The sequence below is a fragment of the Callorhinus ursinus genome, unplaced genomic scaffold (genome assembly GCF_003265705.2).
Source record: "Callorhinus ursinus isolate GAN/ISIS: 27379988/994484 unplaced genomic scaffold, GSC_fseal_2.0 scaffold4, whole genome shotgun sequence".
NCBI classification, from domain to species: domain Eukaryota; kingdom Metazoa; phylum Chordata; class Mammalia; order Carnivora; family Otariidae; genus Callorhinus; species Callorhinus ursinus.
In genome coordinates, this window is record NW_027397066.1 from 12,035,976 (window position 1) to 12,049,796 (window position 13,821).

The 13,821-nt window shown below is 47.2% G+C and overlaps 1 protein-coding gene across 6 annotated transcripts in view; it reads right to left on the reverse strand.

Moving 5' to 3' along the window:
- Window positions 1–2,946: 2,946 nt before the first annotated feature.
- Window positions 2,947–13,821, reverse strand: part of PROM1 (prominin 1) — a 123,384-nt gene continuing 112,509 nt past the window's right edge. For 5 of the 6 annotated variants that reach the window (XM_073891456.1, XM_025887684.2, XM_073891458.1 and 2 more), the window contains exons 19-24: window positions 12,692–12,745; window positions 10,537–10,617; window positions 10,382–10,450; window positions 7,652–7,744; window positions 4,282–4,397; window positions 2,947–3,368 (exon numbers count right to left, since the gene is read on the reverse strand). In XM_073891456.1, coding sequence (XP_073747557.1) covers window positions 3,314–3,368; window positions 4,282–4,397; window positions 7,652–7,744; window positions 10,382–10,450; window positions 10,537–10,617; window positions 12,692–12,745 — 468 coding nt within the window. In that variant the 3' untranslated portion in view covers window positions 2,947–3,313. Of the gene's footprint in view, window positions 3,369–3,791; window positions 3,825–4,281; window positions 4,398–7,651; window positions 7,745–10,381; window positions 10,451–10,536; window positions 10,618–12,691; window positions 12,746–13,821 lie in introns of all 6 variants that reach the window. The other variant, XM_073891459.1, reaches the window with a different exon arrangement.

Genomic DNA, 13,821 nt, shown 5'->3' on the forward strand with positions numbered 1-13,821 from the left:
GCTGGAGGCACCTCTGCCCAGAGTCACCGCGGAGGCGGGGCTCCTCCTTCCTGCCCACGTGGCTCCCTGCTGTGCAGCACTTGACACCCTGTGGCTGACGGCTGCTGGACACCTGTGGAAAGTGAGTGGCTGAGGGATGACTGCCAGACGTCACTGTGTCCAGCTGTCCCCTGCCTGCATTGGTGCCCTTGGATCCTGGGAAAGCAGATGTTTTTTACTTCTCACAAAAATGGAAATGGAATATCCCAGAACAGCAAGTCAGATCCCAGATACAGGTGCCCATCACACAAGAAGGTAGTGCCCCATCTCTAAGGACCCGTAGTAGCTCCCTTGATTACTCACACGGGAGCCTTGGGCTCCCTGGACAGGGCTCCCAGGAAGGTCTGAGGATGCCCGGCTCTGGTTTCCGGAAGGCTCATCTCGGTACGAGCTGACAGAGTCCCCTGGGTGCAGCTGCCCTGTAGTGCTAGTGACAACTCTGGTAGGAACTGATGGGCTAACTTCAAAGGCTCTTGCTTTTCTTTTTTTCTTTTTTTTTAAAAAAGATTTTATTTACTTATTCATGACAGACAGAGGGAGAGAGAAAGAGAGAGAAGCAGAGGGAGAAGCAGGCTCCCAAGGAGCAGGGAGCCCGATGCGGGACTCAATCCCAGGACCCTGCGCTCTTGCTTTTCTTTACACAATACTCTTAAGTATCAGGCATACCTCTGTCATCTGTCCTTGGCCCCGGCTAGCAACCTGACTAGTGGTGACAAATGACACACATGTTCAAGACACCCATGTCTGGAATTGTGAGTTCTGGAAAGCCATTGCTGCACCCTGATGAAACATTTTCTGTACCCCACGTGGATGCCCGTGGGCAGGTGCAGGCTGAGATAAGCCTGACTAACAATGGGGCTGTTCAGGCCTGTATGGTGGCCAGTGCTGTTGCCTGTGTAGACTAATCTTGCCACTAACTGCATGGGCGCTAAGGACGAGCCTCCATCTGCATGCCAAGGACACTGAAATGGCCTCTCAGGACTGTGGTACCTGTCTGCAGTTGATCTGATTTTCTTTCCTTTTCTTTTCTTTTCCTTTCCTTTCTTTTTATGTTTATTGGTCATTTGTTTATTCTTTGTAAAATTCCTCCTAATTTTCTAAGATTAAGCAAGAACCCTCATAGCGCTAAGGGCTTGCCTTGCAAATAGATTACATGTGTCCTCTGCTGCCATCTTGTGGCAACTTCTGGCTTCTTGTGGCCTCTGACAACCCGATAAGCAAAATTGCCGTCGTGTGGGAGTGGCAGGCTCTGGCCACACTGTAGTGGCCCTTGAGACCAAGCTCTGCCATATTTTGGATGTCTGGGACATTTACCGTCATATGCTGCCCAAGGGGTCCTGACAGCGGGCTAATGGACGTGACATTCAGTGGACATTATCTATTCCTTCTCAGTCATCAGCCTTGCAGACTCCCCACAGAGAAGACAGTGCGAGCCCCAGGCAGCTGGTCCTCAGGACTGCAACAATGGCTGCCCGCTTCTGCATCTGCACCTCTGTGATGAGGAGCAGTGAGCAGAACACAGATCTCTGGTACCTTATCTGAGGGACAGGGTCCTTAGGGATGAAATGCATGAAGAGTTGTATTAGTTGTTCTCAAACCAGGTTGTACATGAGAATTACATGGGATATATCCCAGAAAATGATTTAGTTAATCTAGGGTAGTATTCCTATTAGAATCATCTGGGGAAATTTTTTTTTATCCATCTATTTGAGAGAGAGAGAGTGCATGAGTGGGGAGGGGCAGAGGGAGAGGGAGAAAGAATCTGAAGCAGACTCCTCACTGAGCGCAAAGCCCGACGCGGAGACCATGACCTGAGCCGAAACCAAGAGCTGGACGCCCAACCGACTGAGCCACCCAGGCACCCCTCACCTGGGGAAATGTAAAAATCCACATGTTTGGGCCACACCCCTAGCCAACTGTATCAGAGTCTCTAAGTGTCAGCCACGTGAATCCATTGCGTGGCAGGGGCTGGGCATCACTGTGTTAGATAAAGAGATAATTTAAGCTCACAAGCAGTTTTTTTTTTCTTTTTAGATTTTATTTATTTATTTGAGAGAGAGAGAGAGTCAGAGATAGTGAGAGACAGCACAAGTGGGGAGGAGAGGGAGAAGCAGGCTCCCTGCAGAGCAAGGAGCCCGATGCGGGGCTCGATCCCAGGACCCCGGGATCATGACCTGAGCCGAAAGCAGTCGCTTAACCGACTGAGCCACCCAGGTGCCCCTAACATGTTCTTAAATAAAGACAAATGTAAAATGAAGAGGGGGTGAGTCACTATTTTGTACATGTCTCATAAAATTTGTCATTTTTCTGTCTCTTGTGATTTGGGTTATTTAACTTAGTTTCTGTGTATAGAGTTGCTCTCCTTCAAATTCACTCCCTTATCTTTCTGGCTATTAGCTATTGCTGTTGTGTGACGGTGCTGCCTTGGACCGTGTCCCCTCCCTCCCCACCGAATTCGTATCCACCTAGAACCTGTGGATGTTTGGAAATAGGTTGTTTGCAAATGTGATGAAATCGAAATGGGTCATTCTTGATCAGGATGGGCCCTGATCCAATGACTCCTTAGAAGCAGAAGGAAATTTGGACCCAGGCACACAAGGGCAGACTCCGTTCTGTGAAGACAGAGGCAGAGATTGGAGTGATGTGTCCAAACAGTGTCCAAACAATGCTGTGCATTGTCGCAATCATCAGAATCGAGGAGAAAGGCGTGGAACAGAGTCTTCCTTCTCTGAGGAAGGGGATTTCAGACCCCCAGCCTCCAGAACTGTGAGAGAAGACACTTCTGCGTAGAGCCACCCACTCTGCATAATTTGTTACAGTAGCTCTGAGAAAATGACCCAGTGACGTAACTGGTATTTATCATATAGGAATATTTTTCAATAAGAAGATTAGAGTCAGATTTCTGAAATCATTCTTTTATTGTTCACACACACGCACATCTGCGATTTGCTGAGCGTTTTCTAACTACAAGTCTAAGTTACCAAGCAAGGAAATGGGACACAATTCATGTCTTGTTCCCAAAGCTAAACTGGAAATTCAGTGAATGTATTACATATTGAAACTTTCATCGAAGGCTCAGATGATTAAAGCAAAACTTCTAGAGATTAAAAAAAAAAATAGGTGTACACGCTTTTCATTCTTTGGCGTGTCAGTGCGTGTTGAATATAAAAATCACTGAACTCTGTAAACTCCAGGAGGGAAGGGTTTCTTTTCCAGTACTTGGAGGTGCTGTAGGTCAAGAACTCGTGCCGTTGGATCTGTTTAAAAACTTTGTTCATACAGTCTGAGTGGAATGATGTCTATGAAAACCAATATTACCATTTTCCATACTGCAACAGAAATAAATATACCAAAACACCACGTTACCTCTAAGATGAAGTAGTTACATCATGGGTTACAAAGGCAATGTAATGGTCATGAAAAGTGTATGGCAATTTGTGAAGTCTACAAAGAAGGTGAAAAGGTATATTCACATTCTGGTCCCTTTAAAAGCAAGTATTGAAACAACCATTTTTAGATAAATAAACTGAACGTATAAAATGTCATTAGTTCAACAAGTATTTCCTCAGTACCTTGTATGTGCCAGCCCTCATTTTAAGAGACATCGGCACTGATTTTTATCTGGGCATCTCTAATGTCGTTATGTAATGTGAAGATGTTATTACTTTTATTTTATAAACCCGTCATATATTAATAATGATGACCTCCCCAGTCCCCTCTGATAAATATGGTTAAAAAAAGAAAAGGCTTACTTTTTGGCGATACAGTTTCAGCAGTATAAAATACTAAAAAGGGAGATACAATTATTTTGTTTAATTACTATTACAGCTCAACAGCTGCATCCCCCACATTTTTTTACCCTACTACAGATGCTGACAGAGTAAACTCAGGAGAGACACAGGTCGAGAGGGAAGTGAGGGAAGTAGAAATGAAGCATACAGGGTCACCCCAGAGTGAGGCGCAGGCTACAGCGTCAAAATGAAAACCAGTAAAAACAGTTATAAAGTAAAGTGCCAAGTCCCCAAGACAGAGGAACTGCAAATGAGAAACAAGAAGGCCGGTTAAGGACGCCGAGCAGAGTGGGCAAGAGGGAAAACATAGCTAAAACAAGAGGTGGCCCCCTACTTTAAGAAAAGACCAAGTGTAATGCCATTAGAGCTCATCTGTCGCGACCTCTCTGAGCGGAGTCCCACTTAGAAAGTGGCCGCCCGCCCCACACTCTGCAGAAACGTGTCTACTTACTCATCGTACACGTCCTCTGAGTCCATTCGACGGTAGTACTTGGCCAGCTTCACAGCGAAAATGATGGCTGGGAGTAAAAATATGGTGGCTTTCCCTATGCCAAACCAAAACAAATTCTAGGGAAGGAAAGAAAATCAGGAGGATTACATGCCTGAGGATGGGGAATGGGAAGCAGCAGTTGGTGGTGGTGGTGGGGGGGGATCCCTTCCTTTTGCAGTTTTTTTAATGAGCCCTGATTTTGTTCATGGAGACCATTTGTGAACGAGATACGAGTCAGCCGCTGTGTGAAGTGCTACATATTACTGTAAGTCCTAAAATCTTTCTGAAAACCTTGAATCGGTCCTATTATTATATTGATTTTACAAATGAGGAACAGTGGCAGCAAGTGGGGAAGCAAGGGTTTGAATCTAAGACCCCTCCAGGTGGCGTCCCTTTGCTGCCAAGGAGAAGAGCAGGGTGGCCCACCTGAGCCTAGTCCCTTTCCAGAACTGTCTGATGTGCTAGTTCACCTTCCTGGCCTTGCTGGGCATCAGAACAGTGGGACCACAGCCTCCTCATTCCAAAACAGTATTGTGTGGAAAAGGCAGAATTACAAGGCTCTCAACAAACATTCCATAGTTAATTTAGCCAATTTGAGGGCAGATCATAGGCTGTTATCCAACCCTGTTTTGTCTAAAAGGCAGCTTAAAGTAGTTTCAAAAAGTAGTTGCCAACATTCATAGTCGGATTTCACATAGGAACTTGGGTTTACATCCGTTCTTGAAAAGGCTGAAGCTCAATCTCTGAACGCTGAGCCCCCATCCCCACAAGGTGACACCAGCTGTAGCTGACTGGTGGTTCTTCCGTGGAGAGGGGCATCTGTCCTCGGTTTTCCCCAGGCCACACGGCTAGCTTTTGCAGGGGCAACACCCAACACTGTGTGACCTTACTCACCAGTCACAACGGATGCACCTGGGAACAACCAGCCTGACCCTGTGGGCATCATACACTGGCCAGAATCTTACACTTGGCCGACTTCATAAACGCACAAAATCTGCCGCTGCCTTAGGATGATGTTGTCGGTAACAGTAGGACCGCCTCCCCAGCCCACCGCGAGGCAAAGGCAGCTTGGATGTCACAATGGCCCCCCACCCCAACCCTCATGGCTCAGCCACTGAGATCCCGCTCTTCTCCTGATGGGATGTGCTATCGAATGGCAGTGGCCCCTCCTGGCCCAGAATTTCCAGTAAATTTGTTCTCCTCCCCGTCCCGCCACCACGTTCTTTTATTGGCACGTTTCTGTGCTTTCCAACTTGTTTGAGAGGCTTTAGAGCTTGATGACAACCATATCCTTTTATTGGAAGCTGCCATAATTCTTCCGGGAACAATCGAGATATAAAAGGAACATGTTAGTCAGTCTGGAGTTTGTTTTCCTGGCAAAATCAATGCCCAGAGCTCTTTCTCACTATTTAGACCGCCCGGCTATAAAGCTCCAGCCTACGATCTTCCCGACCAGCCTCCAGGCCTCCGCTCCGCTGGTCCCCAATTATTTGTGGAAAGCATCTGATAGTTGGGTGATTTGAGTAGCTGGGGCAGGTGGTGAAGACTGGATGCGAGGACACTAATTCAGAATCAACCAGATTAGCCCAGGACACCTAAGGACGGTTCAGGCAAAGCCATCAGTGGGGGTCCAAGCAGCAGCACAAAGCCCCTAACGGGCTGGGGAAGAAGGAAGGCAGAGTGCAAGAGTGTTTCCATTCAGGTGTGGAGGTCCGTCTTGCAGACAGATGGACGTGTGGTTGTGGGACAGGGAGATGGACAGATGGAGCGATACAGATGTACTTTGACAAACTGCTGTCCGATCATCATTCATTCAAATGCCTATGCCAGGCAACGTGCCAGATGACAGGGATGCAGCAACACACGGGCCCTCTGCTCAGGGAGTCGAGAGTCTAGAGTGTGCCGCAGGGGACAGGCCTTAATCAAAGAACCACACAAACGTGCAATTCAAGCAGCAATAACACCTCTAAAGGAAAAGCATAGAGTTCTATGGGAGTGTAGAAAAGGGAGCCCAATCTAGGTGGGAAGATCAGAAAAGGCTTCCTGGAAAAAAAGACATGTTTGAGCTAAGACCTGAACGCTGCTTACTAGTAATAGCAAACATGTATTCAGTGTCAACGTACCAGCTATGGTGTCAAGGGCTTGACACATAATCTCTCACTGAACCATCAAACAGCCCCACTCAGGTGATAAAGCTCAGAAAAGTTCAATAATTTTTCCAAGTCACAGAGTTCAGAAAATGTAGAAGTAGAATCCGAATCCAGAGCCTGTGTTCTCACTCACTGGCAGACTTAGAGCTAGAGTTAGCCAGATGGGGTGTGGGTGTGGAGGGGAAGAACGAGAGAGAGGGAGAGAGTGTGTGTGCGTGTGGTTTACAGTCCTGGTAGCAGAAATGGCATGTGCAAAGGCCCTGAGGTGGGGACATCAAGATGGATTTAAAGAAAAGAAAACATGGGTCTGGAGAGAAAGGTGATCAAATAGTGCAAAGTGTGGCCTCCATGGGCAGGGGCCCAATCATGCAGGGCCTAGTGTATTCAGTTAAAGACCCTGATCTTCACTGGGGAGAGCCACAAGAAGTCACTGACGTGCTTCCAGCAGAGGAAATGAGAGGGTTGGCTCGCAGAGACGGTCAGTGTATATTGAGGAGTGAATAGAGCTAAGGAATACACTTGATTAATTGGAACTTACCAACCCAATGGTAATATCTCAAAGGGTTTTAAATCAAAAATTAAATTAAGCGGCGCCTGGGTGGCTCAGGAGGGTAAGCGTCTGCCTTCGGCTCAGGTCATGATCCCAGGGTCTGGGGATTGAACCCCATTTCAGGCTCCCTGCTCGGCGGGGAGTCTGCTTCTCTCTCCCTCTGCCTGCCGCCCTCTCCCTGCTTGTGCTCTCTCTCTCTCTCTCAAATAAATAAACAAAATCTTAAAAAAAATTAAATTCAGTTTGCTATAGCTTTGGGGCTATATCTCTGTATCTATATATATAGTTGCACTAAGAATCCTTTTAAATATTGGCAATATGCATACCAGTGACCACCCTTTCCATCTATTCTGGACAAATAGAAGTTTTCTTCATGAGGGTCTCCTGACTTCTATAAAATACAACTCTAGTAAGGAACAAAGGTATGCAGCTAGGTCTTTGGCTTTTCCCAGTCTGTTAGGTATCACAACACATTCATCTAAATTTTAGATTTTAGGTCTTGGATTCTGCAATAGTAATGGACTCAAGCGCAAAACTATTTTATATCCTAGGGCGTACTACAGTCTGCCAACAAACCATGAAGAGTGACGAGTTTATTGTGTTTCGTTATTTTGAAAGATGAAATTCTTACCAGGGGGTCGATAATGTAGCTACACAGAAAGACGTCCACAGCAGAGTCCAAAGCGGTGGCCACGGGTTTGCAGGCTGCAATTTGCTCAGTAATCTGTGGGGTAAGAAACACAGGGGAACTTTGAGCCACGCCCACAAAAATCCACAAGAATTAGATGTGCCATTTACCCTTGACCTGTTCTCACAGAAAGGATCTCTACACCGTCTCAGATACAGAGCTGTGAGATGATGGCTAGGGATGAGCTCGATGATGTATACAAGTAGGTACTGGAAAGTGAGATGCTGATTCTGTCTGAGCCTCGGTCTCTGATTTCTGCCCTTGTTATCCGGAACAATAAGGCCTACCCTGCCAGGCTCCCGAGAGAATACAGAAGTCCAGATTTCCAGCACAGGGGCTCAGTCTGAATTTCTCACCTGACCCCTTTGAGATCTGACAAAGGATATGGGGAAGAAATGGAAAGCTAATTAAACAATACTTATATCATTTAGACCAGGGCTTAGCAAACTTTTTCTATAAAGGGCCAGAGAGTTAATCTTCTCGACCTCGCAGCAGGCTGAGACACTTCTGTCACAGGTGCTGGACTCTGGCTCGGTTTGGCAAAACCAGCCACAGAGGATGCAGAAACATATGGGTGTGGCTGTGTGCCAATAAAATTGTGTTTACAGAAACAGCGCCACCTGCTGACCCCATTTTAGACGATGGAAGACTATGAACTCATTAATGAGGTGAGGATAAACAAGTTTTTAATAATCAATTAAACTAATTTTATTTCTTTTTAATTTAAATTCAACTAGCCAACCTATAGTACATCACTAGTTTCAGATGTAGCGTTCAACAATCCTTCAACTGCGTATACCACCCAGGGCTCATACAAGTCTAATGAATCACAAACAGATGTCCCAATCCCATTGACTTAAGATAACTATATTCATTCATTAAAAAAAAAAAAACAACTTCTGAGTGCGTACAGTGAGCTAGATGTTCGCTCACTGGGGCAGGGATGTGTCCTGTTTCTTTTCCTTTATGGGTGGACTCACCTTCCCCTTTTCTTCCATATATACCTTACAAGGCAACCCACGTTAACAACTTTATTTTTACCAAGCTCAGACAACCCCGTACACACTCTTTCTAGGCTTTTTAACTGTTGGCTTTACAAAAAGCAGGGTAGGAGTCATATTCTGTATGTTTTTCTGCATCTTTCTTTTTTTTTCTTTTTTTTTTTTTAATTTTTTATTTTCTGCATCTTTCTTTTCTCTCTTATTTCTACCCTGTAAAAATCTCTCCTGGTCCCTTGGCATAGTGCTGATCCATTTTGTACAAAGGGCCACCTAATATTCCCATGGTGTGACTCTTGTATGACTTAACCGTTCCTGTCCAGATTCACTTGGGTTTCAGGGTATCTGCTTTATATTCTGGGTATGAATGTGACCAAGCTGTGGTTCCTCGGTCTGGCGGAGGAGATGCACAGGGTTGAGTGGCCGTGGTGGTGATGTTGATAAGGCATTTGTTCTGCCCTTACGCCCCTGCGTGTTCACGCCCTTCACCCCAGCACTGAGAAGACCCTGAGGTCTTCACATCTGGGAGCTAGGAGGAGGTGTCAGCATAGCCATCAGACACCCGGGCCTTGAAGGAGAACCAGGCTCAGGGCCCAGGCAGTGGGGACTGGGGAGCAGGAGATGATACGGAGGGAATCACATGGAGAAATGTGAATGTTTCCGAGAATCAAGCAGTTGGGTGTGGCTGGAATGTGGGGGTGGGGCAGCAAAGAGGGAAGAGACGGCCGGTAGTCTCGTCTCGGCTCATGCGGCTGCGGGCTGGGAATAGATAGGAGGCTCTCGAGGCTGCTCGGGGTAATCTAAATTTTCCTGAGTCCCTAGACTTCTCAAAACCTGTCTTGGCTGGCAGCAGGTAGCCCACATAACTCAGCCCAGGTCATTCAGGTAACTCAGCTGCAAGCACCTCCCCCTGCCGCCCCGCACCTCTCCCCCAGTGGAATAATCCTTAGAGGGACGCAGACCCAAAGCCCAAGATGACAAAAGTCCTACCCCCTGGTTTCTTGGAATGTGACTGTATTTGGAGGTAGGGTCTTTGAAGAGGCAGTTCAGTTCAAACGAAGTTATCAGGGTGAGTCCTAAACCAATATGACTGGTGTCTTTATAAAAGAAGAGAAAATTCGGGCACAGACATGCACAGAGGGGTGACCATGTGAAGACACAGAGAGAAGACAGCCACCTACAAGCCAAGCAGAGAGGCCTCCGAAGAAACTAACCCTGCTGACACCTTGATCTTGGACTTCCAGCCTCCAGAATTGTGAGAAAACAGATTTCTGTTTTCTGCTCAAGCCACCCCAAGTAGACTAATACACCAACGACCTGACAGGCTCAGCAGGGCCCAGGGCACGAACGCACCACCGCTTTGAAGGGAGCTCATAGTTCACTGGGGAGACAGAGTCAAGTGTGGCAGGAACCCCCAAAATGGCGAGCAAAGGAGCTGGGGGAGAAAGTGAGGGCGTGTTCTCCAGCTCGGTGGGCCGGCCTGAGAAGGGGTCCACTGTGGATGACATGTGCTGAGTCCTAGGAGCCCCCACTTCACGGTCCCCACGTTCGAGGTCCTTTGCTTATCTCCTACCCAATTACTAGGAACTTAACTTTATTTCCTCCTGATTTTATCCTAGAACATGACTATCCTAACACATGGCCCTCTTAAGTTCATTGAAGATAAACTACTTACTGAGATCCTGACCCACTGCAGATAGCGTTCAAAGTATCCTGCTATCATGTTCCCATACTTCTTACTTTCCTGGAAAGAAATCAAAGAGTAGTGAAATCATTAAGAGGACTATCCCATACTCTGCAGCCACGAGTGACGGGCTCACATCCACTTACTTCAACAATAACCGAGGAGATGCGGGTTTTGAGGAAGTCCTGAGCAGAATCCAGAGAGGAAAGGATATTGACCACTTTCACCTGGAAAACACAGCGGATCGACAGGGTCTCAAGGGATGAAGGGATTTAACTAGATGGTTGGCATGTGGATTCGGGTGCTGTTAGCTCGGCCCCACACCACCACAACTTGCTAGTTAAGAAGACCACAGAACCAGCCCAGCCCTCTGAGGCCAGGGGAACAAAAGGAGTATGTACCAAGCACTCACTTTGTGCCAGACACTGGGCCAAACTCTTAATCCTAATCACCTCACTGAGTCCAAGAATCCCCCACCTTATCCACAGTTTCCTTCACTCGGGATCCAGAAGCAGATGACCCTCCTTCTGACGTATGGTCAGAAGGTCAATAGTAGCTAACGCTCCGCCACATGCCTACGCCATTCCCCTCCCTTTGCCCCGCACTCAGGCTTTTTATCACCTCAACCTCATCACAGGAAGGAGGGGGAGTTCAGTACGGTAAGATATTTTGAGAGAGAGAGAGACCACATTCACATGATTTCTATTATGGTATATTGTTATAATTGTTCTTTTTTATTATTGATTATCGTTGTTACCCTCTTATTGTGCCTAATCTATCAATTCGGCTTTATCGGAGCTGTGTATGTATGGGAAAAAAACTAAGTACAATGGGGTCCTGTACCCCCTGTGGCTTTAGGCCTCCACTGAATGCACCCCCCATGGATAAGGGGGGCTCTGGTATGAACAGGCTGTTGGAAGGCATTGTGTTAGGCTCCCTTCACAGAGGAGGTGGCTGGCCCTGCTTGATGTCACCAGGCTGGGTGCACAAAACCTGGGATTTGTACCTAGTTATTTCACACAGATAAGAATCCCCACCGGGCAGCTTGGTCAAATTAGAAAAGGTGTCTTTTCTGTTCTGCCCAGGGACCTCAGGGCACACAGCCCGGCCAGTGGGTCAAGGGCTGATTTCCACCCCAACTCGCCCCCACACTGGCCCTTTGTGAAGGGCAAGGCAGAGCTGCACACTTTCACCCTGAACGTAAGAGGGGTAGCGTAGTAAGGGATCAGCGCGCAGTCCCCAGCCTGTCTCCAGCTTCCCTTGGCATGGGACAACTGTGATTAGAGGTACAGTGATGGTCCCCAAGCAGAGTAAACCTACTAGAAGAGTCTTCAGGGGGAACTTAAGCTCTTGGTATATCAATCAAGTAGCAGACTCAGTGTTGACCAGCTACAACTGAAGGAGCTCCCGGTTCACACGGGAGATCCAGCTGCATGTGGCAAGAAGCCCTGTGGCAAAGGTCTGCGAAGGCAGCTGTGAGGAAAGCACAGGGAGGACCATGGAGTTTTCCACGGTGGCTGACTGACATCCCAAACCTCTCACGGGCAGCCTATTCTGCTCAATAAAGAAATACTTTCTGAGTTGCCCATTGGCATTGAGGATACAAGTGGCACACACCACAGCCACAGAGCTCAGTTTCTGCTGTGGATGTCTGTGGTCCCAGGGAGGCCCACGTGGTCCCGATCACTAATGTCTTTCTAGGCCTGGCTTCTCATGGGGGGGGGGGCATACGTCCCCACCCTGTGACGATCGGCCCGGCCATGTCATGTCATTTGCTTTGGCCAATCAAATGTAGGTAGAGCGGCAGAGTGCTGGCGCTCGGCAGTCACCGAAAGGTCAGCCTCTTTCCATTCACCCTCTGATTGCCTGTCCTCCACCTCGAGGACATGAGGTTGCCCAGACAGGAGCTGTTCCTTCAGGCTGGCTCTCCGGGTGGGGAGATAGGTGGAGAAGCCCGCCGTGGACCCAACAGTGAGAATGCGTTTGTGGTCAGAAGGCACTGGATTGTGCAGGTAGCATTATTTCGGTAACAGCGACCATGCATCTTCTGAGCTTGAGTTCCACACGCCAAGACACAGCTTTCACCTGTGTGTCTAACAACACGCCAAGGTGAGACGTACTTGCAGAAAGCAAGTGGTAGGAAAACCCACTTTGACATTTAAAATGGGTAGATAGCCAAGCCTTGTTTTTTTAAACTTAAATACTTGTAAAACCAACATCTCTGAGAGTCTGTGTGTGCTTTTATGATAAGGCCCGCCCCCCCTGCCCCGCCCAGGACAGAAAAGGAAAATCAGTCCTTACCCCCAATCCACTGCTTTTGTGTTGGAGTTCCTTGATGCTTTGGTAGATAGTACTCTGGCGAACAAACATATGCAATATTTTCCAACTTATGACATGAACCAGCAAGATCACATGCCTGTGTCTCCCTTCCCCCCCCCCCCCCCCCCCCCCCCCCCCCCCCCCCCCCTTTGCTCTGCAATGGTTTCAGGCGCCAAAAAACAACAGATGCAAGTAACGATAGCTCTGGTGTCAGGAAAGCTGAAGAAGGAAATCAGGGTATGTTTTCTAGAGCAGCACGCCCCATGCAAGGTGCCCAAGAAACCACCACGTTGGGTCAGGTTTGCTCAAAGTAGCAGAACTCCTTAAAAGAAATTCCACCCAAATTGCCCAGAGTAGTTTAACCTGAATGGTTTAGATCAGGGAGTGGTAAAAACAAAGGCCAGATAGTAAATATTTTAGGCTTTGTGGGCCATACCCTGTCCAAAGCACTCAACTTTGCCATTTTGTTTTGTTCTTTTTTTATTTTATTTTATTTTTAATTTAATTTAATTTAATTTTAAACTTTGCCCTTTTAGCCCAAAGCAGCCATGAATCATCTGTAATAAGGGGGCATGGCTGTGTTCCAATAAAACTTTATTTATAAAAACAAGCAACGGGCTGGATTTGGCCCACAGATTGTAGTTTTGGGGGCCAGGGTTTGCCAACCCCTGGTTTAGATTGTAGGTCACATGTACAGAGCTATTTGCCTATTTGTAGACAGGTTGCCGCAGCTCTGAGAAGGCCAAAGAGTCTTGTGTCTCCTTGAAGGAAAGCGTTTAAGGAACCGGGAAAAACCAGCTTAAAATGTTAACAAATTTGTGCTAGGCATAAACAAGCAGAGCAGAAAATTGGGATGAGCATAGCATACAAAATTCAGACAATTCAATTTTCTTTGTGAATACTCTACTTAGTTAGAAAGTCAGAAGGGGAAAGAGAGGGAGAAAGAGAGAGAGACATGGTAAAAACTAGTTGTAGAAGGTTTCAAGACTGGAGGCAAGTGGACTGATGGCGCTTCTCCAAACCTGAGCAAGCCAACTCTGTAACAGGTTTCCCACACAAGCATAAAAATCATTCCTCTGTTCACAGAGTCTCTCTGGGACATCAGCCGCTTC